The 24,191-nt window shown below is 29.4% G+C and overlaps 1 protein-coding gene across 1 annotated transcript in view; it reads right to left on the bottom strand.

The window, feature by feature from the left end:
• Positions 1-4,262: 4,262 nt before the first annotated feature.
• The window catches only part of ATP8B (ATPase phospholipid transporting 8B), a 99,298-nt gene continuing 79,369 nt past the window's right edge, over positions 4,263-24,191 (bottom strand). Inside the window, exons 20-23 of the mRNA XM_075354826.1 lie at positions 20,365-20,496; positions 18,755-18,903; positions 11,959-12,206; positions 4,263-4,864 (exon numbers count right to left, since the gene is read on the bottom strand). Coding sequence (XP_075210941.1) covers positions 11,963-12,206; positions 18,755-18,903; positions 20,365-20,496 — 525 coding nt within the window. The 3' untranslated portion in view covers positions 4,263-4,864; positions 11,959-11,962. The remainder of the gene's footprint in view (positions 4,865-11,958; positions 12,207-18,754; positions 18,904-20,364; positions 20,497-24,191) is intronic.

Here is a 24,191-nt window from a genome sequence, read left to right on the forward strand (position 1 = left end):
TACATTTTTGTAAATTTATTCTAAGAGTTTACCAATATCTTACATCACATTTTAACAAAACTTAAATTACATAATTAACTATACATATCTCATCAGAAATTATAAACAATTAAATGTTAGTCTGCAAGCAAACATTCTGTGATTGTTTTGTTACAAAAAAATAAAAATTCTGAATTTCATTGTTTAGTTTAACTTATTTGTACTAACAAGTAGTTGAAGGAATAATCACAAAATTTAATTGATGACAAATTTTAATAAATATTTTATTCAGGAGCTAATTGAACAGATTTTTGTATATTATGCTTTGTATTGTGTGCAATTGTTACTAATACTATAAAATGTTGTAGTTAATTCATCACTGATTAGCATTTCATTTGTTTTTTTAAGAAAAACATTTCTTAATTACTTTTAATGAACTTTATACTAAAAATTAATAAAAAATATTGTTTTTACAAGTAAGATTATTTGTATTCCAGTTTATTTTAATAGTGAATGAAAACACTGCATTTTATCACAAATAATGAAAAACTAGTAAAACATGAAAGATACTCTTCCTTTTCTTTTAATATTCCTGATTCAGCAATATAGAATGAATTATTTTAATAATTATGTTAACATTTCATACTTATTAATACTTATTTGGCTGAGAAAGTAATTTCACTATAAATATGTAACATTATTTTCTAATCACTACAAAAATATTAAATTTACTACAATAGATTTATCGATATTAAGTTTATGACAATACAGCTATATCTATAATACATTTTTAACAACTAATTTTTAATTTACATAAAAATAGTATAAGTATTGCAAATATTTCTTGTAGCGTATTAAAGCTAAGGCACTGTATCAAATAACAGTATCACAAAAAAATGACATCCTTCAATAATAGTAAATATGCTATGATGGGAACTTAAGGTTTTTGGTGAACATTATCAGTATATAATGTTGATTTACATTTTAAAGGACCATGGACAAAAATCTTCTGTACAATAACAGTTTCATTTTATACATTTTTAGGACATGAACTTAAATCTTTTAAATTTTCAAAAATGAGTTTGGTACAATTTTGACAATTAATTTATGTGTGAGAATAAACTGTTTCAAAACTCCTATCTTATTTATAACCTAAATTATCTCATCTGTCTAATAAGATATAAGATTCCTTTTAAAAAATAAATTGTGGTAATTCGTATATACCTGTAAAGACTTTCTAGACATGCCTGTGCTAATAATGTAACCAGTGAATCTCTTTCTGTAACAAAATTTATTTAATTTTACTTATGAAGCATTCTAATAGAAGAGATCAAGAAACTTGCCAAAAATTTAGCAGTCAGAGAAAAAAGATTAAAAACAGATTCAATGATGGATATCCCTGATAAGGAGGTAGGTAACAGAACTTCCAGCTTTTAAACAAAAAGATTGCTTATATAAGATGAAAAAATCTGATTTGGACACTATATGACTTCCTTGTACACCTATTAAATTACATACACACATTTTTTGCTGCACTTCATTTAAACTTATTTCATTTGAAAGTGAGATACGATCCTCCAATTCTATAATAAAGTGAACAGTTACAAAATTGCTGAAATATTAGTTTTTATTAACATCAAATATTTATACAATTATTAATTCAATAATCTTACATGAAATATTAGGATAGAGTAAAATTCTCTTTATTACTCGTATTACTAGATCAGTATTATTTGTATCTTTGTGAGTTGCTGATTAACAAAAGTTTTAGATTTTTGGTGTGTCATATAAATAAAAGTTAATAAAAATTAAACCATTTTGTTTAGTGAACTCTTGCATACTGGTTACAAGATGATAAATGTAAAGAGGAAGAAAATGTTAAGATCAAGAAAAGAAGAAGATTAAGAGAGGATAATGAATATAAAGAGAGATAAAATTTGAAAACTTTAGAATGTGTTCACAAATTAAGATCAGAAAAATTATGTCAAACCAAAAAGTGATGATTAAATGATTGGCAACAAAAAACAAATGAATGAAATGATAATCAACTCTGACTTAGGGAAAACATTGTCTAACAATATCAGAGGAATAATGAACTAAAAGATAAGAATTTTTGCAATTTATTAAAGATTGGGCATGGATGCCTCAGTATATATGTTGTTCTTGTGAGGGTCTATATTTCAGTCACTCTGTGGTTAACTTTAATGTAGATAAAATTAACAGAAATTCCAGAATAATTAAATAAAATTAAACAGAAATTACAGAATAATTAAATAAAATTAAACAGAAATTAAACTAGATAATCAAAAATAATACGATTCTAAATAATTTTCAATTAATATTAAATAATCAGATATTTCACCAAATATATTACATATATACATATGTAATAATGAATGTTAAATTACATATACATACTAAAAGTAAATAAAATTTTATATCACTAATAATTTCTGATTTTTTTACAATCACAGGTTAATAATTGTGTTAAAAACCTGTGATTACATTGAAATTAAAAAAAAAAAGTAAAAAAAAGAGATGAACTCTGATTTGAACTGATTAATTAATTAAAATTTTATTTGTCTATAACTCTGGAACCAATGAAAATAATAAGTACCTCTTATGTATATCGTTGAAAAGCTCTCAATGAAGGCTTATTACTGCAGTTAAGAAAAAGTCAAAAATTAAAATTTTCTGGGATATTGGGCTTTTTTGGACACTTTTGGTTCAGTTGACTGCAATCACAAGGGGAGTGCACAAGTAGATGTTACAATAGTGCTAAATCCAAAATTTCAACATCCTAAGGCTAATTGTTTTTGAGTTATGCAAGATACATACATACATAAGTGCAGTGTCACACCAAAACTAGTCAAAATGGATTCAGGGTTGGTCAAAATGATATTTCCATTGAAATCTGAAATTTTTTGCGATCACAATAGTTCCTTTATTTCGTACAAGGAAGTAAAAAAACTTGTTATAAAATAAATTTATTTAAGGAAAAGAATATTACTTAATATTTAAGGAACATACACATTTAAACAAAGCTAAAAGAAAAAATTTAAAGAAACTAGATAATTTTAAGTTTTTTTAGAAAAGAGTAACTAATACTTAGGGTGTTAAGGAGAAATGTGTGTACATGGGGAACATCCATTTGGCAGAAATGATAAATAATAATCACTCATCTATCTGGAGATATAGGCATTTATTCAATTTAAAACACAATGCTTTTGAAAGAAATGTTTATTTTTATAAATTCATGGGAATATCATAAAGAGTTTAACATAAAATAAATGAATTAAATTACAAAAAAAAAAAAAAAATGAAACAACGATTTTGGATATAGAGAAATATCAATTAAATGTGTTTTTCTTTTGTTATAAAAGGACAGAAATTTTTTTCTCTAAAAAAATGTGTTTTATGTTAAATCATCTGAATTATGCAATTTAAAAAAAATTGCACAGTTTAAAACAGTAGAAAGTTAAATCCGTATTTATTTTGAAGAAATATATCCTTCATTACTCATCTTTCCTGTAAGATAATATACCCTTAATTCATAAAAGATAATTTAAAAAATTCAACATAATGAATCACATACATCATTACATCATTATAATGAAAATATATTGTCAAATATGAACTTTTTTGTGATTTTTTGTTCCTAGACTTTTGTTATAATATTGATGCAACGCAATCTATGTTTTCGTGAACGCAATCAAAAACATGGTACCATGAGATGTCCCCTTCCAATCTCAATCTGAGTAACTTTTGTTCGAGTCATTTTTTTTTTAATGTGCATATTTTACAAGAAAATTCCCTCAGGTAATTAAAGTGAAACACTCTTTACATATAATTATTAAATATTATATAGGTAGTAAAACTACATATAGTTGCAGGCAATAACCTAGTAAAATTTCTTTTAATGAAATTAAGTTTTTAAACATCAAGAGCTCTGGTAATAGTGCAAACAACTTTATGTCTTTATACTACCATTCAGTGAATAAAAATGATACTATAAGAATTTTATTATTTTGGTTAAAATCAAATGAATTCAATTACATTTCATAGAAGCTAATAGTTAAAAAAATGTTTATGAGCGTTACAAATTAATAGGCAACTTTGAATTTAGACTGAATAAAACAATTAGAATAGAAATATTAAGAGAAATCTTAAATTTAAAATATTTTACATTCACAATATAAAATTGTGCAAGGAATTAAATTCAGTTTTTGATTTCATGATGCAAAAATTGTGAAAAAACTTATAAGCTTATAAAAAGTATTTGCTTAAATATAATTCATTATGAAAACAATATTAAAAAAAAAAAAAAAATTACAATTTCTGATAATTAATACATTACAAGTTGTACAATCTTGTGCATGTCAATCTTATTTACGCATATATGAATGTTTAGCTTATCATGTTTGGATATTTTCATTTCTGAGTTATGAGACCTACAGTAACTGCTCTATGAAATAAAGATAATTTTATTATACCTTTACGTGGTAATGATTAGTTATAAATGTTACTGATGAGAAAAATATTGATTGTTTATGTAATGGATCTGTAAATAGAGTAAAGATTTTTGTCAATATATTTCTCCGATTTAAGTTTGACTATAAAAATTTTATTACACATTAATAAAATTTCTATAAATAGTAATTCAATTTATTCTTGGTTAAAGGGAAAGGTTTTTGTATATTTGGTTGATTATCCTATAACTTATCTAAAATAAATAAAGATCATAAAATATGAAGGACGAATATTCTAATACTAAGATTCCAATAATATTAAAAGCGTTTTTTGCTTAGTTGAGGCACACTCGATGGTGGCTAAGGCAGGTACGCAGGAGTAATAGGTGGCAACCCATAACTGCCACCATTTTGTGCTGAAACATAAAAATTACTTGCATTATAAATTTGATTGATTAATAAATTTGAAACTTTATAAATATTTTTATTGAAGTGCAGTTGTGTTTTGGGCGATAAAAATCTAACAATCTGAAATAATTCAAGTAACCTTGTTTTTTAGAACACTTAAGCCTTTAGCTGGGTGACTGAAGTTAAATTACAATAAGTTATGGAAGCTGATAGAATTTTTTTTTTTGTTTTTTCCCATTTTGTTTTTATTCATTAACCATTTAACTTTTCCACTCATTTTTTTTTTTTGGTTTCAGTAACCAATGTAACTGTTCAATTATTCACCATTACAAAAAGAAGTACCTACACTCATCATCACCAGCACTTCTGGAGTTATGAAAAAAGCATTTATTGTGAATGATACCTTTAAATTATGAATAAAGGATATAACAAATTTTAAGCTGTTGAAATAAAACTGTTGCTTTTTGGCAGCAGAATCAGATAGTAATATGTCTGATAAGTCGCTAAAAAAGGCGTCATCTTACACGTCTAATGTTAATAGAACTGAATCTCAGCATTATGGTTGTGCATGAAATTCTTCAAGATGTGATGACAAAAATTACATTTTTTATTAATAAAATAAAAAATATATTTTATAAGACTTCTTTTCAAATCATAATATAATCTAGACATGGCCAAATGAAGGAAAATTATAATTTTACATTTCTATGTTGTAATATTTTTACTGAATACATTATTACATTTAAACAGAATAGAAGACAACTTGTCTTCTGTAGAAACTATCCTAAAATCACCAGAACTAATTTGAAGATACTTGCATCCGCTTTATATGCCAATTGTGTGCATGTATTAACTCTCACATCATTGAATCATTGACTGTCTCAGTTTATCACATACTTGTAAATACCCTACAAGCACTGTGTATTACTTATTGAACAGTTTTTTTATAATTGTATTCATATTTTTTAATTAGGCAACAAAAATCAAACCTATCGTCAACAAAAATCATAAATATGCAACTGACATTGCAACATACCCACCGAGTTGGTCTAGTGGTGAACGCATCTTTGCAAATCAGCTGATTTAGAAGTTGAAAGTTCCAGTATTCAAGTCCTAGTTTGAATACTAGATCACAGATACCGGTTTTCTTTTGTGGTTGGGTTTCAATTAACTAAAAATGGTTGACCTGAGACTGTATAAGACTACACTTATACTCACTACATCACTCATACATATCATCCTCATTCATCCTCTGAAGTAATACCTGATGGTAATTTCCAGAGGCTAAACCGGAAGAACGAAGGCAATGCAGCAGAGATATAATTTAACACTTATTTTTATGGAGTAGTGCCCAATTTATAGTTTCTTTTTAACTATTAATAATAACAGTTACTGTGATACATACTTTTTACTTTCTTATATGGCTACCACCAGCCTCTATTTTCACTAATCTTGGCAACAGAAAAAATGTTAAAATATGTACCTCTAAAAGTCTCAAGAGGAAAAGTATTTTTAGTCACTGTAGGATCATGGAAGAAGCAGATTAACAACTACTATTTCATTATCTACCACAAAAGGAAATCTTATCTACTCCTTTTATCAAATTTTATCTAACACTCTGGTTCTGGTTTACTTGTCTCGAACAATAGTAAATACTTGTTCAGTTATTTTTAAATGTTGAGTTCTTAAAGTTTACAATTAAAAATATTTTAAGTTTTAATAAAGATGAACGTAGAAATTTTTGAAGGAATATACTTTGTATTTTGTGAATGCTGAGTAGAAAATAATATCTTAATATTTGGATATTCAAGGTTTCAAATCAGCCTCTTTTTTATGCAGTATATACCCAACTTTAATACCCTTACTACTGGTATAGTACTTAGTATAACAATGCTTGGGATCAATTTTCTCCCTTCTGAACTTTTTTATGATTTTTTGAATTCAGCAGCATTAAATTCAAATATGGTAACTAAATTTTCATATTACCCACAGTTTTTGAGAGAAAGAGAATTTATTATCATTATACTGTAAAGGTAATTTAAAATGAATCTCTTTCTTTTCTTTAATTAAAATTCAGTGGATTATCCCAAAAAAATAAACAAATTCAAAACAATTTATTCATAGCTTCTGTATATGCACCTCATGTTGAATCAATGCTAATGACATATTTCACAAGAATACAATAAAATCTGAACCAGAAGTTTGAAATTTCATTCATGGCTGGACTAAGTAAATTTGAAGGTATGAAAGTTACCTTTTACAAACATTTGTTTTTCGCCTATTAATAACCAGTTAAAGACCAAATTGGTAACTTTACAGTAGAAACAAAAACATAATCAGATTAATTCACAAAGCCAATTTATAGAACAAGAATGGAAGATTGATAAAGGTAAGTGAAAAAATAAATTAAAAAGTAAAATATTCTTGCACAAACATAATGTACAAGCAGTACTAAATGACAGTAAAAATAATGTTCATGAATATGTAAACTTCATAGATCTGCTTCTTATATGCATCTCAATCTTAACTGAGTTAAACACAAATTTTAACTGTTTTAGAGGTAAGTACAGAGAGAACTATGAAATGGATTTACGTGTTTATTAGACCACTAGAAAAAAACCTTTTTGCAGAATTAAAAACACATAAAAGCCTACTCTGACCAAAACTAATCTTTACCTGGTTATCATTCTCATGCTTTCATTTATAAGAGAAGAGGATTTTTCAGTACGTAGTAACATTCAGTCATATTTAATTGCCCTGTCTGTTGAATATCTATATTCAAAATTTGGATCTTCCCATAAGCAAGCTCTGTTTTTTGGCTGAAAACTTAAACAATATGTACTAAAAATGTTTTATAGAAAATTAAAGTCGACACTGCCTTCTATTTTTCAATAAATGTAAATCTAGTTTACTACAGCGATGTTGAAAATCTGATAGTGGAAATTCAGATTGATTGTCTTCTGAATAAATAATCCCTTTTATTACTCCTCATTCATGTTTAAATGAAAGAAACATGTGAAAAAATGAAAAGAAAAAGATTACTGAGTAAAATGTTACAAAGAATAATAGTGGAACTTTTGTTTCGTCTTTAAAGTAGTACCAGTAGTTATTGTGGTTCAAGGATATTACAGAAAGTATTGTTTTCTCTATAAATGAGTTAGTTACGTGAGGATAAGTATTATTATTTAAAGAAATGGTTACTACAAAGAAAAACAGTTTCAGACAAGAAGAATGTGGCACATCCACTAATCAGTTACACAAAAATCTTCTTGCTCCGGTACAAATAAATTTTAGATTGACGAAGCTATTTGTGGAAGCTATGAAAAAAGAAAGTGAAGGATTAGCTTATCTAAGGCAGATACATTGATATATAATTGATGATAAGATAAAAGAAGTGATATCTGTAAGTCCTCAGATAAACCAAATTTTTCAAGATCAAGTACATATCCAAACTGAAAATGTTGGAAAAAAGCTTAGGATGCCTCTGAAACACAAGAAAAATACAAAGATTGTATTTTTCTACTTTTTTCAACAAAATTTTGTTGATAATACACAGATTGTGAAATGACAGAAAGATCTTGGAATAATTAGATTTTACATATCATGCTGAAGACTGAAATATGATTGAAGATGAATTTCCTATACAGATTTCCTGTTTGGAATTATTAACTAAAAATAAATAAGTAAATAAATAAATAAATAAAGAAAATAAATAAATAATTATAACTAAAAGTGGGATCTCACTGAAAAAAATTTCATTCAGATATCTCAAATGGAAGAAAAATAGTAGGGCAAATAGAATCAGAATTTGGCTGTTTTTTTCTACTTGACACTTCAACAAGAAATATTATCCAAGTAATATAAGAGACAGAGGATGACAAAATTAACTTCACATCATATTTCAAAATTGGTTATGTTTGATATTAGACTGTATTTAATATTTTACTGGCAGCATTATCATAATGAAAACATACCTAGTTTTTTAAGTTTGAAAACACACTAATTAATTAAAGCCCTTTTTCCCAAAAACTGGTAGGTAATTAAGAATTTTGCAATCCGATTTGAATCCAGTACACCAAAAGCATTGTAGATTTTTATAAATGTTATTAGGGAGGAGGAAAAAGAATATTTTTATCAACTAGTGTGATATGAGCAATAATGTTATATATGCTATAATAATGTTATACATGTAATATTTTTTGATAATTAGTGTAACTGTATGTATGTTTATGTGAATCATTATCATAATCTTGAGACAAATGTATAAAACAAATTTTGAATTACTATTTTTTTAATGCAATGTTAGTATTAAAAATAGAATAATTTTATTTTTATTTGTATACTTAATTTATTAAACTTCTAGGCTCAGAGTACAGCCCTTGCAAAATAACTTTTTGCAATCTTGTCTTTGGTACAAAGTAAATCTTAAAAGAATTTAATATTGCATTCTTAAGTTGTCAAACCATGAAATTTTGGCAGCTACTATTCTAATAGTTTGCAAACTGCCTGCTACAAGCAGTAAGGATCTACAATGTGATCTACAATATAATTTATATCAATTGATCAATATCTATCTCATGATTAAGCCGAGTTAAGACTAAAATGAAGGTGGTGTGAATAATTTCTAGCCCTGACCACCATTAGGTTTTTAAAAAGGGCTCAATAAATATCGGTAGTTTTTGTTGCAACAAATAACATTTTCTGGATCAATTATTTCTTCACATGCTTATTTAAGTCATTCCTGGGCTGTATGTAACTGAATCTTTTGAAAGAATTCTGACAAAATCCTAGTAAATGTAATTGTGGGTCTACAGTACAGTAAACAAATTGAATAAAAATGGCCTTATACAAAAATCAATTATTTTTACTTAATAATCTAATAACGTGCCAGAAAAAAATTAAAAAACTTTTAATGTAAAAAACTTTGATGGTATGACTGAAACAATTGAGAGAAAAAAATTCAAAAAGAAAGAGAAGAAGCTCTAATAACAGACTATGAAACAATGTTCCAATACCACAAATTTGGAGACTTATGTCCCTGTCCTAATAAAACAGAAATGTGAGCGTCTATCTCAACAGCTTCCTGTTGAAGCTGTTACTTTTTGAGGTGAATGAATTTAATAAAACAATATTTTTAAATATCTAGCCCTTATTGGCAAATTTTTTACGATGAAGACTCAATTGCAATTAACAAGCCAAAAATTAGAGCCCAAAAAAAAATTCTAGGATGGCAGGAATTCAATTACTCAGAGTTACTGAGTAATATCAACTCTTAAAGTATTAGATGACATTTCTCAAATGTATTTGAATTCAACAACACCAACATAGTTGATTGAAATTTCAGCTTTTCATATGAACTTCAATAGCCAGAAAACCAGGAGAGCGAAAAAAGTAAGCAAGTCAGTCAGCAAAATGTGAAAGCACAAGGCAACTTGCAGGAATGTTACTATCTCAGAAAATTTGGTCCAACTAGTAGAATAATGACTGGACATGCTTTATCTTATTTATTTCTTAGCTATTGAGGAATTATCAGTAACCTGTTATTTAGCTGTGTTGGAGAACATCCGCAAATTAAGAACAAACTATAATACATGAAGTTCAAGAGTGTTCTTTATGAAGTGTGCCAGGAAATTGAAAATTATAATGGAGGCTATACATATGGTTTTGTGAAATCTCTTACACATATGAAGTCTTTTTATGACGTCAAAAATGATAAATAATCAGTATATGTCATTTCCGAGGTACTGAAGATGACCTCTGGTGAAGCCCATAAGGGCTTGTAACGGAAGGGGAGGTATGGTGACTGAAAATGTCACATGGAAGGTGTCTTCCTCTATGGGGTCAGGATGTTGCTGAATGGCTCCAATGGTACATGACACTTTAAACTTTCCGGTAGCCCTGAAAAAAGGGCTGCTTGAGGTTTTTTGAGTGATGGCTCTGGAAAGAGCGGTTTGTGCATTTTCTGAGGCAGCCCTGACAAGGCTGCTGGGTCTGGAAGCTGGTCTTCGGCTGTAGTCAGGGAGTTGCAGCTTATACAGTGGACTGAATCAAGTTTCCCCTCAATGGCAATTAAGTCCTCACTACAGCGTGACATTAGTAGCCCTGCAGTGTCAGGTCTGTGTCGGTCTGCCAGTGCAGCCGAGGCGGTTCTGCTTGAGCAATCTCACACTGAGTCAGCTCCTGGTGCTGAGCCCACTGGCCAGGAAGCTTGAAGCCCAGCAAGCTGGGTCAGAAGTTAGCGTTCGTAGCCAGTGGCTCCCTCAGCGGGTCGGCCAGACCTGCTGCTCTGGTGGGGATGTTGACATCATGGGAGGTCCCATGTTGGGCCGGTAAGGGAACTTCTTCTTCTCCAGGCAGTGGTCGACGACAAATTGAAAATTCGTTCTGCTGTTTGCTCTTTTATAGGCATCTGCGAGGTGGGGCTGCAGCACCACTGTGGTGGGAAAGTTGTGCAGTCAGCTAGCTGGTAGGAAGTTTCGTTTGTGCAGGCGCTTATGTTTACTGTACTCCTGCTGACATCCGAGTGGCTAGGGCTGCGATCGTCGAATCGAGATGTATGTGACAACAGTACTATAAAATACTAAATTCTATGATTACATGTAAAAATTGTGAAAAACTTATTTTGCAATTAAATACACACTTAATGTCACATTATAAATAACAATTTTGTCTAAGAGGGAGATCATGCTGACTTACACTTTTATGGCTTACTTTTATTGTTTACTTACAGATATTTTTAAGCTCTGTTTCATCTTACAATAGTGAATGACTGACCACTTAGGACTGTTAATGAGAATTTCATTAATATCAAAATCGCTGCATTCTGGACCAATTATTTTATGAAACCTTTATTATAAAACACCATCTAGTATAAAATGATTGAATTATTATTCTTGCAGATAATGCCAATAAAGGAATTTACAAAAATACATATTTATAAATGAAGAGATCAATCATATGAAAGAGGTGGGTGGTGGAAAGGGATAATCAGTACAAAGGGTGACTGTTGTCCTTGAAAAATCTATGTTATTTACAACATAGATTTTTATTCACAATTTAGTTCTTGTGCAGAACTAAAAAAAATAATTTATAAATAACTTACTATGTCACAGCTGAACATCTGGGTGAGGTGGTGGAATGGTTGACTGATCCTCATGTTGTTGATACTGAAGTGGTGGATGAAATCCTAGAAAGTCTGTTTTTGATCTTGGTGGTACTTTGCGCATAATTTTTCCTGATGTTATCAGACGACCAAAACCTTCTTGATGAGCAAAAGCATAACCAGAACGTATTGATCGTCTTGTGCGTCTTGCAGACGGTGTTCTCATGACATCTTGGGAATGTCTAGACCTGATGTAGATGAAAAAAAAAAAGATAAAAAACAGCACCGGTCAAAACATTTTGGAAAAAATTCACTATTTATTGTCAAGATCCAAGGGAACACTAGAATGTATTAGTCATCTCTGTTTATCTGTTTAGCCTCCAGAACCACTGTATGGTATTGTTTCAGAGGATGAATTAGGTTATGTAAATGTAAAAGAAGTGTAGTCTCGTACAGTCTCAGGTCAACCATTCCTGAGCTGTGTGGTTAACTGAAACCCAACCATCATTAGTTATCTAGTAAGAAGTCGCTGTTTGTTAGTTGACAGTATGTTATTATTACATTTTAATTACTGTAACTCAATCTTAATATAATATTTTAGGTTAAGGTTAAGGAAAGCTAACTAATGATTCAGTGTACTGAACTTACTATATCAACATAACCTTAATTTTTTTTTTAGCTTCTGCAATCACAGTAAGGTATTACTTCAGAGGATGATAAGTATGAATGCAAATGAAGTGTAGTCTTGTACAATTTCAGGTCGACCATTCCTGAGATGTGTGGTTAACTGAAACCCAACCACCAAAGAACACCGGTATCCACAATTTATTATTAAAATCCATATAAAAGTAACTGCCTTCACTAGGATTTGAACCTTAGAATTCTTGACTTCAAAATCAACTGATTTATGACGATGAGTTAACCACTAGACCAACCCGGTGGTAAATATCAACATAACCTAACCCAACATAAACTTCTTTCTATCTCTGTTTAGCCTCCAGAACAAAACATAACCTAACGCTCGTTAACCAACTATTTTTTGTCCCAGAGGGTAAAAAATACAAAAAAAATCAGGAAATATAATTTCCTGATTGAAGTATTATTGTGGGATTACTAACCTACTCTAATTAATCTTAAATATTAGATGTCAGAAGACTAAGGAATTCTTTAATTTGAATGTTCTAATTTTATGTAATTAATTTCTAATCAAGTTCTAATTTTATATTTTATGTTTAATTTTAACACTACAAAAATAAACTCCAAAAATATGCACAGCAGAACATTGTACAATATTTAAAAAAATAGAAAACAAATATATCATAAAAAAAATTGTAAACTAATATATATAAATGTAAAAAAAATTAATTCAAAGTACTTGCCTTAAAAGGAAAAATAAATAATATATTTTTTTAACTATTCTTTATACTTTTACTTTTAGAAGTTGTTGCAAAATTAAAACCAACCAGCAACTTACAACCCACTACAAACGTCAAAAAGTAATCATTTAAAGAATAATTTTTTAAGAGTATTACCTTTTACGTTAATAGGTGATTTTTAAAAATCCGTTTTTCTAAGATTTCCAATTTCGTTTTCATTTTATAATACTTTTTAAGATTTCAAAATGTAATGAAATGCAAGAAATGAAAAAGAAAGAAACCTGCATCTTGATAAAAGTAAAAAGACAGATAATATTAAGGCTTTCTGGAATGTTGGAATATTCACATGTTTCTTTTTCCACATAATAATATCAGAGCAAGTTTTCCTACTATTTTTCTTGAATTTTCCCATGAAAAATATTAGGTATTAAAATGACATCAGGCTACATGTCATTATATAACAGGCATTTCTGAGCAATGGTGATTACAATAAAATATACTTATCTGAATAGGAAATCTAATGTATCATCCAGTTAAATTACAGGAAAAAAGTTATAATAGGGCACAAAACAAAACCCCCTACAAAACAGAAAATTATATATATAAGTTTTTATATACGGAAATAATAATTATTATTTTACATTTATGGAAATTGCTCTGTTTGGTAAAGACTAAGGCTTGAAGATATACAAGAAAACGGACAGTTTGATTTGTGAACCTACTTCTTTTATCGAAGTTTGTTAAAATGTATAATTTAAGTACAATGAGAGGCTCTTTAAAACAGGTATATTTAATATTGAATTATATAAATTAGAATCTAACTTCTCAACAATTTTTAAAACATTTTATCATAATACTCATTAAAAAAAAAAAAAAAAAACAGTTGGGGGAAAATGAGTCTCACAAAGAATGATACACATACTGAAAAAATCCTCAACACTAAAATAAAGAACAATTGTAACATTTACACCTTTATGCATAATTTTTTCCAAAGAAACAGTTTATGAATCAAGATTACTCTTGATTCATAAATAGTCATAAGAAAGCAAATCCTGAGTACAAAGACAAATGAAAGATAATTGCACACAAAGATTTCATCAATGCTCCTCCACAAAAGTAGTAAAAATGAGAAAAGAAATTAATTCAGCATTTATTTTTAAAGAAAAATCCAATTGCACCTTGTATTTTGAAACAAAAAATGAAAAACACAGAACTACATAAATCAACATTTGTATATTAATCTAATATTAAAAGTTTAATAAATATGAACAAACAACTAACTAGTAAATTCTTATTAGAGCAACAAAATTCATGTGTCATTTTAAACAATAAAATTTCAGACTCACAAAAACATCATTTCAGAACATAGAAATTAGTCACAAATGATTTATACTAAATACGCAGGAACTAAAATATGAATTAAATAATTATCAAAAGAAATAAAATAAAATTCCCTTCTAAATAACTTCAATACATCACTAAAAGGCTGAAATAAGCCAACATAACCAATCTTGCAATACTAATACTAAACAAGATATTATGTTAATTTCAGATAAACATTTCCTGAAACATATCCCCCAACCATAGGAGCATCTTCAAGCCTTTCTGATTGATCCTAACTGATTGATCAATAACAACTTCATACATCTATTATCAAACGGTCCTGCTTTCAAATTTGCCAAATTCAGAAATATGGTCATTGAAAATGTATAAATATAATTCTAACATATACATAAAAAATAGTACAAATCAAGAAAAGAAGATAACAAATTTAGATACCACATACTCACCTTCAGAGCAATTTGTTATAGTATCTCTTTATAAACTTCCTGATATTTGAAAACGTTTGTCATAATTGCTCTGACAAATTTGTTTTACAAATCAGAAAGATATACAAATGGAAATTCCCTAACTTTTTCCAACTGATGTCCATTTACACTTTTTTGTAGTATTGATTTTTACTTCATCAATTCCCATCCCTCCAAATAAAATGTGAGACTAATGTGATTTATGAATTATGTGGTTAAATATGAAACTAAATTATTAATTCATCTTGTTTGAGAGGAAAGATTGAACTGCATAAAAATATCAAGTAAATATATAAATATTATAAATGACAAATCTTATGGATAAAGAACACATTAATGTTTATATCTTTAGTTCTTTAGAATTTGAGAAATAGAAATAAAATAATCATTGATCTTTGCTTATTCATTTTTATTTGATGATAGTAAAGAATATTTGATTCATTTAAAAGGTTAATTTTATTCTGTAGCTGACAAAAATCAATTAATACTAAGTTTTATATGAATAACATATAGGTTGTTTTTAAAATGTAAGTGGTAGTAATGAATTTAAAAACACTTGAATTTAAAATAGGTCTGCAGCAAATGCTGCTTTTCCTTCCAGCCATTTCCTCTTCAGTCTTTAGTAGCAACTTGGGAGCTTAAGCTCATGACTCACAAACTATTCAAACATCCATATTGCCTAAAGATCATGTAGAATAACTCAGTAGTACAGCGAATACCTAACATATTCATTAGCTCTTTCCTACATAAAATAAATAAAAACAAACTAACATGTACTGAAGCACAAAAATAAAGATTCGATAAGTTTAGCTCATAAATTTAAAGGACCCAGTACAATGTAGTTTCAGGTCTGTACACAAAACAAAATAACGTATATAAAAAAATAAAGAAATATAAAATTTCTGAGAAATAGATTTACAAATGCAACTATTATAAAAAAAAAAAAAAACATAAAAACACTCCATAGTAGATATATAAAATTTACTAACTCCTTCATAGAAATAAACTATAAATGCATCAATGTAACTGACAATATAAATGAACAGGACATGCACACAAACCCACTGGGTTGGTCTAGTGTTGAACATGCCTTTGCAAATCAGCTGATTTTGAAGTTGAGAGTTCCTAAAATCTTAGTAAAGGCAGTTACTTTTATACAGATTTGAATACTAGATCGCAGATACCGGTATTCTTTGGTGGTTGGGTTACAATTAACCACACATCTCAGAAATGGTTGACCTGAGACTGTACAAGACTACACTTACACTCACTACATCACTTACACTCATACATATCATCCTCATTCATCCTCTGAAGTAATACCTGATGATAATTTCCAGAGGCTAAAGAGTAAAAGAAGAAGGACGTACACAGTCATATAAATGAACAGGACACATATTAACATAGTTGAACACCATCAAATATACAAACACATAAATGCATATACACCAATATTCAATATGTACAGACACAATTCAAATCCAATAAAAATTTTAATAACATTGTAAATCTATGGTTTCCTGGTAAAAATAATGTCACCAGCAATAACTTCATTTGAAACTCAGTGCAATTCACTTCAGTGCAATAGCAATGCTATTGTCACTGAAGATCATCAAAGTAATTAGAAATTATCCTATAAATTTTTATTTTTATTAATGAAAATTGCTTGAAAAAGTAAATTTTGTTTGATTTTCTATTAAAAATCAATCCTTTTTGAAGAAAAGTGTTTGCTGATGATGCTGTTCTTTTGATAAAAACTGAAAATTATCTTTATTAATGATAAAGAATAATATATTATTAATAATATAAAGAATGGCTAACATTTTACAATGGCTGATGGAACACTTAATGTACAAAGAGAAACTCTATAGAATCAATTATATAGTGCATTTGAAAAGTAACTATACACTAGTACAGCAATTTGTATCATCACTTATCTTACAACAGCTGTTTGAAGTGGTCCCTAAATGCATTTGTTCTTCTTGTTCTTGAAGACTCACAAGTTGTTCATATGGAATATTCGTGACGAAATCATGAATAGCAGTTTGAGTTCCTGGAGACTGACAGGGTTTCCTCTGTAAACTTAACCCCAGAAGTAAAAATCCAGTGGGCTTAAGTCCAGAGAACAACAGAGACACAGAGATGTTTTAATCTCCAAAAATCCTCTTGTAGTAACATGATAGGTTGCCTTATTGTACGCACATTACACTGCGCTGTTGAATTTAAGCATTATTAATTTTATCCTCAGTTAGCTCTCCACAAACTGGTAAATGATTTCACAATAACAAGCCGAATTTATTGTTTTTGCGAAGAATATTGGGCCAACTATTTTTCTCCGGGATAATGCAATCTACACCCCAAACATCTGGTCCTGTAGAGGAATTTCATATATGGCATATAGGTTGTTAGCAGATCATAAATGTAAATTCTGTGCATGCACATAACCTGATAAATGGTACTCTGGCTTGGTATGGAAAACATAGTCCAAAATATTATCAGAATTATCTGCTAGAGATTGTTGAAACCATTCACAGTACTGAATTTGCTTTCCAAAGTCTGTGGTCAGTAACTTTTGTACTACTTTCACTTAATGTAATGAAACTGAACTTCTTATGTATGAAATGTCTTGTGTGCAGTTGCAACACTTATGTTGCTCCAACTTTCGCAAGTTAATTCTACGTTGCATATGTCTTGCAGTTTTTCTTTGATGGTCTTCCACTTTGCTTATAGTGCTTCACCAATCCTGCCACCCTAAATTTCTCATTTAGCGCTTTTACACAATGTTAATTAGGAACAAGCAATCTGAAAATCTAATGGAAAATTGGTATTTCTCTATATGTGTATACTCACCATGTTCATGGAAGATGTATTCAATGAGAAATGTTCACTGTTCTAAAGTTAATTCTAAGCGCACTCTAAGTCTTTCTGTGTGCGCATTCTAACCACACAGCACTCTCAGCTCACAGAATATAATCCCTCAACATATAATCATGTTTATTTTGGTATATAATTACTTTTCAAAACCACTGTATTAAACTGAATGTGCACTGATGAGATAATTAACTACTGTTATTAAATCTGAGTCAATTTGAAAGTAATAAATAAACTATGAAAGTATTGAAATATGATAGAAATTATTGTAGATATATAAGAGCATACAAATTACAATAGTGCTATACCGTTCATTAATAGTAAAATAAACTAATGAAAACACCAGCTTTTATAATGAGTGTAAGTGAAATGTCAGTGCAATTAGAAGATTACGGAGCAAGCAGGGAAAATCATTCACAAAAATTATGGATAGAGTTGTACAAAAAACTGCTTAAAAACGAAGGAGAAACTGCTAGTATGCTACACATTACTTTTCCTCTAACGTTTTATTTTATACTAGTCCAGCCAGATTTCTTAATGTAATCATTACTAGTGCCATGCACACATTTGTTAGAAATTAGTTTTAACCAAATTTGAAGTATTAAGAATGCTTCTAGTCAAAACATTCAGTTAATATCTAGAATTAACAAGATGTCACAATGATTAACAAGGCTACTTGATTTATTAAGAAATTTTTAAAATCTACCTCACAATATTAAAATTCACCTCATGTCATATTACCTCATAGACTGAAGGCGTTGCTTTAGGCGAACTCTGTCTGACAAAGTAGGAAATACATCAGTAAAATAAAACCTCCATGCCATAACAGGAATTATAAGAACAACGGTTGTTAATAGTAACATACACCAGAATGATGGTTCGTATAATGACTGAAATAAAAAAATTACAGTCAAAAAATAAAGAAATATATAAAATGTTTGTAAACTAGTGTTATTTAAATAAACATATAAATGTTTAATGTAACCCAATGATGATCATATTATCTTTTAATTTAACTGATCTTACGTAAAAATAATATTTGCAGTAAAATTAGACTTTTTTTGGTAAAATTTAGGACAATTATATGGAAAAACATTCTTAGCTGAATTTTGGTGAATATCTCCGGAAATCTCTGATATTCTTTCACATCATTTTTTACAGCTTAAACTGTTCACCTTAGTTCTTTTCAGTTCAACTACAAAATTTTTTCTCAAAATTGTGAATTTCTTCAATTTCTTAACTTTTGTTACAAAAACCAGCAAAGATAAAGAAAATATCAAGAATCACAGTGGCAAGATGTACTTGCTTTCTCTCAATGGAGTTTCTGCATCTCTTTTGAAAGGTCAGCTGGTACTGCAGTAGTGATGTCGGCTGTTTCCAAAATTCACAGAAAGCCCTAGACCATGTCCATTACCAACAAAAATTGTTTCTGGCATAAATTGAATTTTCCCCTTTTTCAATGAACAAGGAATGTTTGATTCATCCATCCCTTGGACAGGTATGCTAGATTTTGATTTGGAATGCAATGAAACAAACAGCACTTAATTTTGTTCTGTAGTCTGTTCTATATGTAGGTAGCAGAAGTATACCTTGTAAACTACTATGATGACATTGTATAAATCAGGCATGATTAGTACAATCAGATTATTGATTTGTTGCAAAAGGGCTTAGTGGGTGGCTCACAATTTGATAAATTTCAATATGGATAAGTATGGGTGCTGATTGTACAAATGCCAAGGTTTGGAGATTTCCTTGCTTTCATGTGATACAGGAAATCAAGGAAATTCTCCAAGTGTGTGCTCTAACTGTTCAAAACTTAACTGAAAATCATTATCACCATCATCATCGATTCCTTCATTTTCTCAATCCTTTCATTATGTGTAATTCCATCTGTCAACTCCTCTATCTCCATTCTGAATTGTTCTTTTCTCTAGTTCAATCTAAATTACAAAATTATATTTAAAAAATTTTTGTAGTTTCAGTAATTGTGTAGTTATCCATCTACTTTTCAAATTTTCTTTTCAATTCTCATATTAATTTTCCTAACCCAGGATTTTTCTTAGTCTTTCAAAGTAAGGACCCAGTAAAATATTGTTAATATTAACTTATTATTGTTATATGAAAAACCTGTGAATTTCGTTAAGGGAAAACATACTGTGTATTGCAAAAAAAGCTGTTTAAATTAAACATATTTGTGAAAATAAGTCGTTTTTAAAGTTACTGAAGACAAAAAAGTGATGTAAAGTAAGTCAAATAAAATTTACCTTGTATAAAACTAGCCTGCAACAACGTAGATTAAGAATTTCATTTGGATTTCAATAAAAATTAATTCTTACTCTATTGGTACTTACCTTAACCAGAGCTCCATAGTAGCTGCCTACAAATATATAGTTATAAGCGTAATCAAGAATGAAATATGAGGCTAATGAACCCCATATTGTTATATGATTAAATACTGTCCAATAGGCAGTGTCCAGTGCAACCTAAACCAACAAATCAGGAAACAATTATAATTAATTTGTTCCATAATTATTATTAAAGTCCATAAATACCACACACACATCACCTCAACAGCTTTATTTCTAAACACAAACCTGATCATGAAGTAACACAAATATCATGGAAAGACATTTTTTTAAATTAACAGAAATAAAAAAAGTTGCATACAAGATCCTACCCAAAAATTCCCAAAATCCAAATATGGAGCGTAAGTTGTTACATTATACAGGAAACTCTTTCATGGCAACCAGATCCATACGACCACCTCCATAAAAGATCAGTATTTCTCGGAACATAAATAAATTGCAGTACTGACGATGTACTCTAAGACAACCATTCCCTAACCTGACCGAGACCATCAAATAATCACTGCAGGTGATCACTCATTCGTTGCTCCTTTTTAATATAAAATTAAATGATAGTCTCAAATTTAATAGCAGATTATGAGAAAGTTTTAATTCTAGTACAAAAATTTTCAGTCATTTACAAAAATAAATTTATTTAAAAAAATAAGACAAGAAAGTGTAGATTTAAATCATGTATAATTTCTAAAGATTGCCTATGTAATATTAGAAGTTCAACAACTTCTAATGTTACAAAGGCAAACAAAAGCAAGAAGTGATTCAGACTTCAGTTGTGATTTTGTTGCTATTGCATTCAGTTAAGTTACATGTACATCTTAGTTTAACGTTTGTGTTTTCATGTTTTCTTTTATAGATTTTGTCACTGTACAGCTTTTTATAATTTTGTCATTAAAATGTCAAAAAAAATAAAATTAAAATATTAAATTTCAAAAAGCTGTTAAAAGTTATTAAAGGCTGGCTGTGAATCTCACAAAGAAAATTAGCGGAAAAGTACGATTGTGGTAAAACACAGATCCAAACAAACTCAAAAGAAAAAGAAGGCTCAAAAATAAATAAAAAAGTTAAAAAGGCAAATAAAAATACAAAAAGGGAACTTTTCAACCATACAATTAAATGAATGATTTAACTTTGGCTTGGTTTAAAGGTGCTGTGCACAAAAATTACCATACTCACCTTTCATTTTACCATTTTTTTGTAATACATTTTTTAACAGTAAATAATAATTCAACAATAACAATAAAAAAAAACAAAATATGAAAAAAAATCAGAAGTTATTAGTGAAAATTTGATGTACTTTTCATTTTAATTCAAAAAGTTTTACAATCAGAGGATAATAATTATTAGCTAATAAACTATATATATAAATAAAAAAAAAAAAGTTAAAAAAATATATGTGTATACGAAGTAGGATTTGACCTAAATGTGCATGGTCATGATGATAAAGGCGGATGTTTGGGCTTCAGTCTAGGGTGCTCTTTGAGAAAGTCTATATCGGCATGAATAGGTAGAGTTGGATTAGCATTATGTTTTTTCAACTGTGATTTGAGGGCTGCCAGTCCTCCAGTGTGATATTACTCAGCAATGGCAGCCACTGGGGCGGAGTTGTTCCAATGGTTCCAGTTATGGTTCATATAGCCTGGTACAGATGTGTGTCAATGAGCTTGATGTGGCAGCTACAAATCCAAATAGGAGCACAATATTCTGCGGTTGAATGAACCAGGGCTAGTGCACTGATTCTTAGAGTTTCGGTGGTAGCTCCCCAAGACAAATTGGCCAGCTTCTGAATCAGACTAGCTCTAGTTCTAGTCAATTTTTCTAGGTGTTGTTTAAAGGTAAGTGCTCTGTCAAGCATGACACTGAGGTACGTTGGGTGTGGGTTATGTTTCAGTGCGACTCCTTCATAGTTAACGGCAAGAATTCGTTGAGCTTCCCTGTTGTTAAGACGAAACACTGTGACATTATTTGGATTTGACTGGAGTCCCCATTTTTTGAATTACTGATTGTGCCAAGGTCTTCTGTCAGTACAGCCTCAGTTTGGGCTAAGTTCAAGCTTTGGGTACCGATGGCAATGTCGTCTGCATACTTGAATTTTCGAGATGTAGTTGGTGGTATATCTGAGATATAAATATTAATCAATAGAGGTGCCAGTACGAATCCTTGTGGTAGGTCACTTTGTAGGCTGTAGAAAATGCTTGACTTTCTGTTAAGCTGTACTTGGAAAAGTCTATCACTCAGCATCTCATTCAGTAAATTAAGAAATGATTTGTAAGGAACAAGCTGATACACCTTGAGTAGTAGTCCTTCTTTCCAGATTGTGTCATAGGCTGAACTTAAATTAATAAACGCAGCAGATGTTTTAAGCCTTTGTTGAAATCCTTTCGCTACATAAGTTGAGAGCAAAAGGACCTGATCGCAGCAACTACTTCCTGGGATAAATTGGTATACTGACAATGGGTGTTAGACGCCAAGTAGTATTCTTACTAAGATCCTGAAACATATGCTTAAAAGTGCTATTGGTCTGTAGCTTTCGGGTTGAGTATGCTTCATATCTACTTGAGCGATGTGAAACAAAATTAATAAATAAAATAAAATGCTAAGGAACTTTTTAGGGCAACTTTTCTTAAGAAAAATCTTAATAAAAACTAATATTTTAACAATTGTGTAACTGTCTACTTTATTAAAGAATTGGAGGATTGTATCTTACTTTCAAATGAAATAAGTTTAAATGAAGTACAGCAAAAAATGTGTATATGCAATTTGATAGGCATACAAGGAAATTGTGTGGAGTCCACATCAGATTTTTTTTATCAAGCTTTACCAACTAATTCATTGACATTCAAATGTAATAATGTGTATGGTACTAAAAAAGTAAAACAAAGAATTGCAGTGATGAGTGCCAATGCTGTAGTATTATTAACTTCCATTAATAATAAACAATTTTCTGGGTCCAAGATGTTTCAAATATGTCAGTATGTCTGAAGTGAAAGTAGAATGGTACACAAGTTGATTGGATAATGGGCTTGATTTTGACTGGTTGGATTGAAAAATGAAATCAAGACATAAAAGTTCTGTCAATTTTGGAAAATACCTCATGTCACCAGAAATTGTTGTTAAGCAATGTTCATTTATTGTTTTTATCTGCTAACACTACAAGTAAATCACAACTATCAGATCTTTGAATAATTCATTTGTTTAAATGTCATTATTGCCATCGAATAATGGCTACTCTTATGGCAGTTATTGACTCGCTTCAAAATGTAGATGACTTCATGCAAAAAATTTGTTTGTCAGAAGTAGTGGAATACGTAACGGAAGCGTGGATTATTGTGGACAAAAACATGGCAGAAAATTGTTTTCAGAAAAACGGTATTGATTTTGAGTTACCTAAGGAAGAAAATATGAATGAAATAACTGTCATTATAATGTATCATTACATACTTGTATTGCTAAAAGCACAGGGGATTTATTTAATACAACACAATGTTGAATATCATATTCTACCATCAATTTAACTGTCAGTCCTTTAACTATGTTTAAAATGTAATAGTTTAAATTATTATTATTTTTATTAATTAAACTGCTACTTCTTTATTACCATTACACTTACAAGAAAATAACTGCAAAAACAGCAGTATTTTGGTCTTGATAATTGTTTCAGGTTTTTATTAAGAAAAATAATAATTCCCGGTAAGTTTTTAGGAATTTCTTCATAATCCATAAGCTTAACATAAATTACTGAACGTAAATTACTTAATTTATGTTCAGTTTTTTATATAACGTAAGGTTCATTACCTTCAATAATGAAACTTTTTTGG

The sequence above is a fragment of the Lycorma delicatula genome, chromosome 1, assembly GCF_047948215.1.
Source record: "Lycorma delicatula isolate Av1 chromosome 1, ASM4794821v1, whole genome shotgun sequence".
Classification (NCBI taxonomy): domain Eukaryota; kingdom Metazoa; phylum Arthropoda; class Insecta; order Hemiptera; family Fulgoridae; genus Lycorma; species Lycorma delicatula.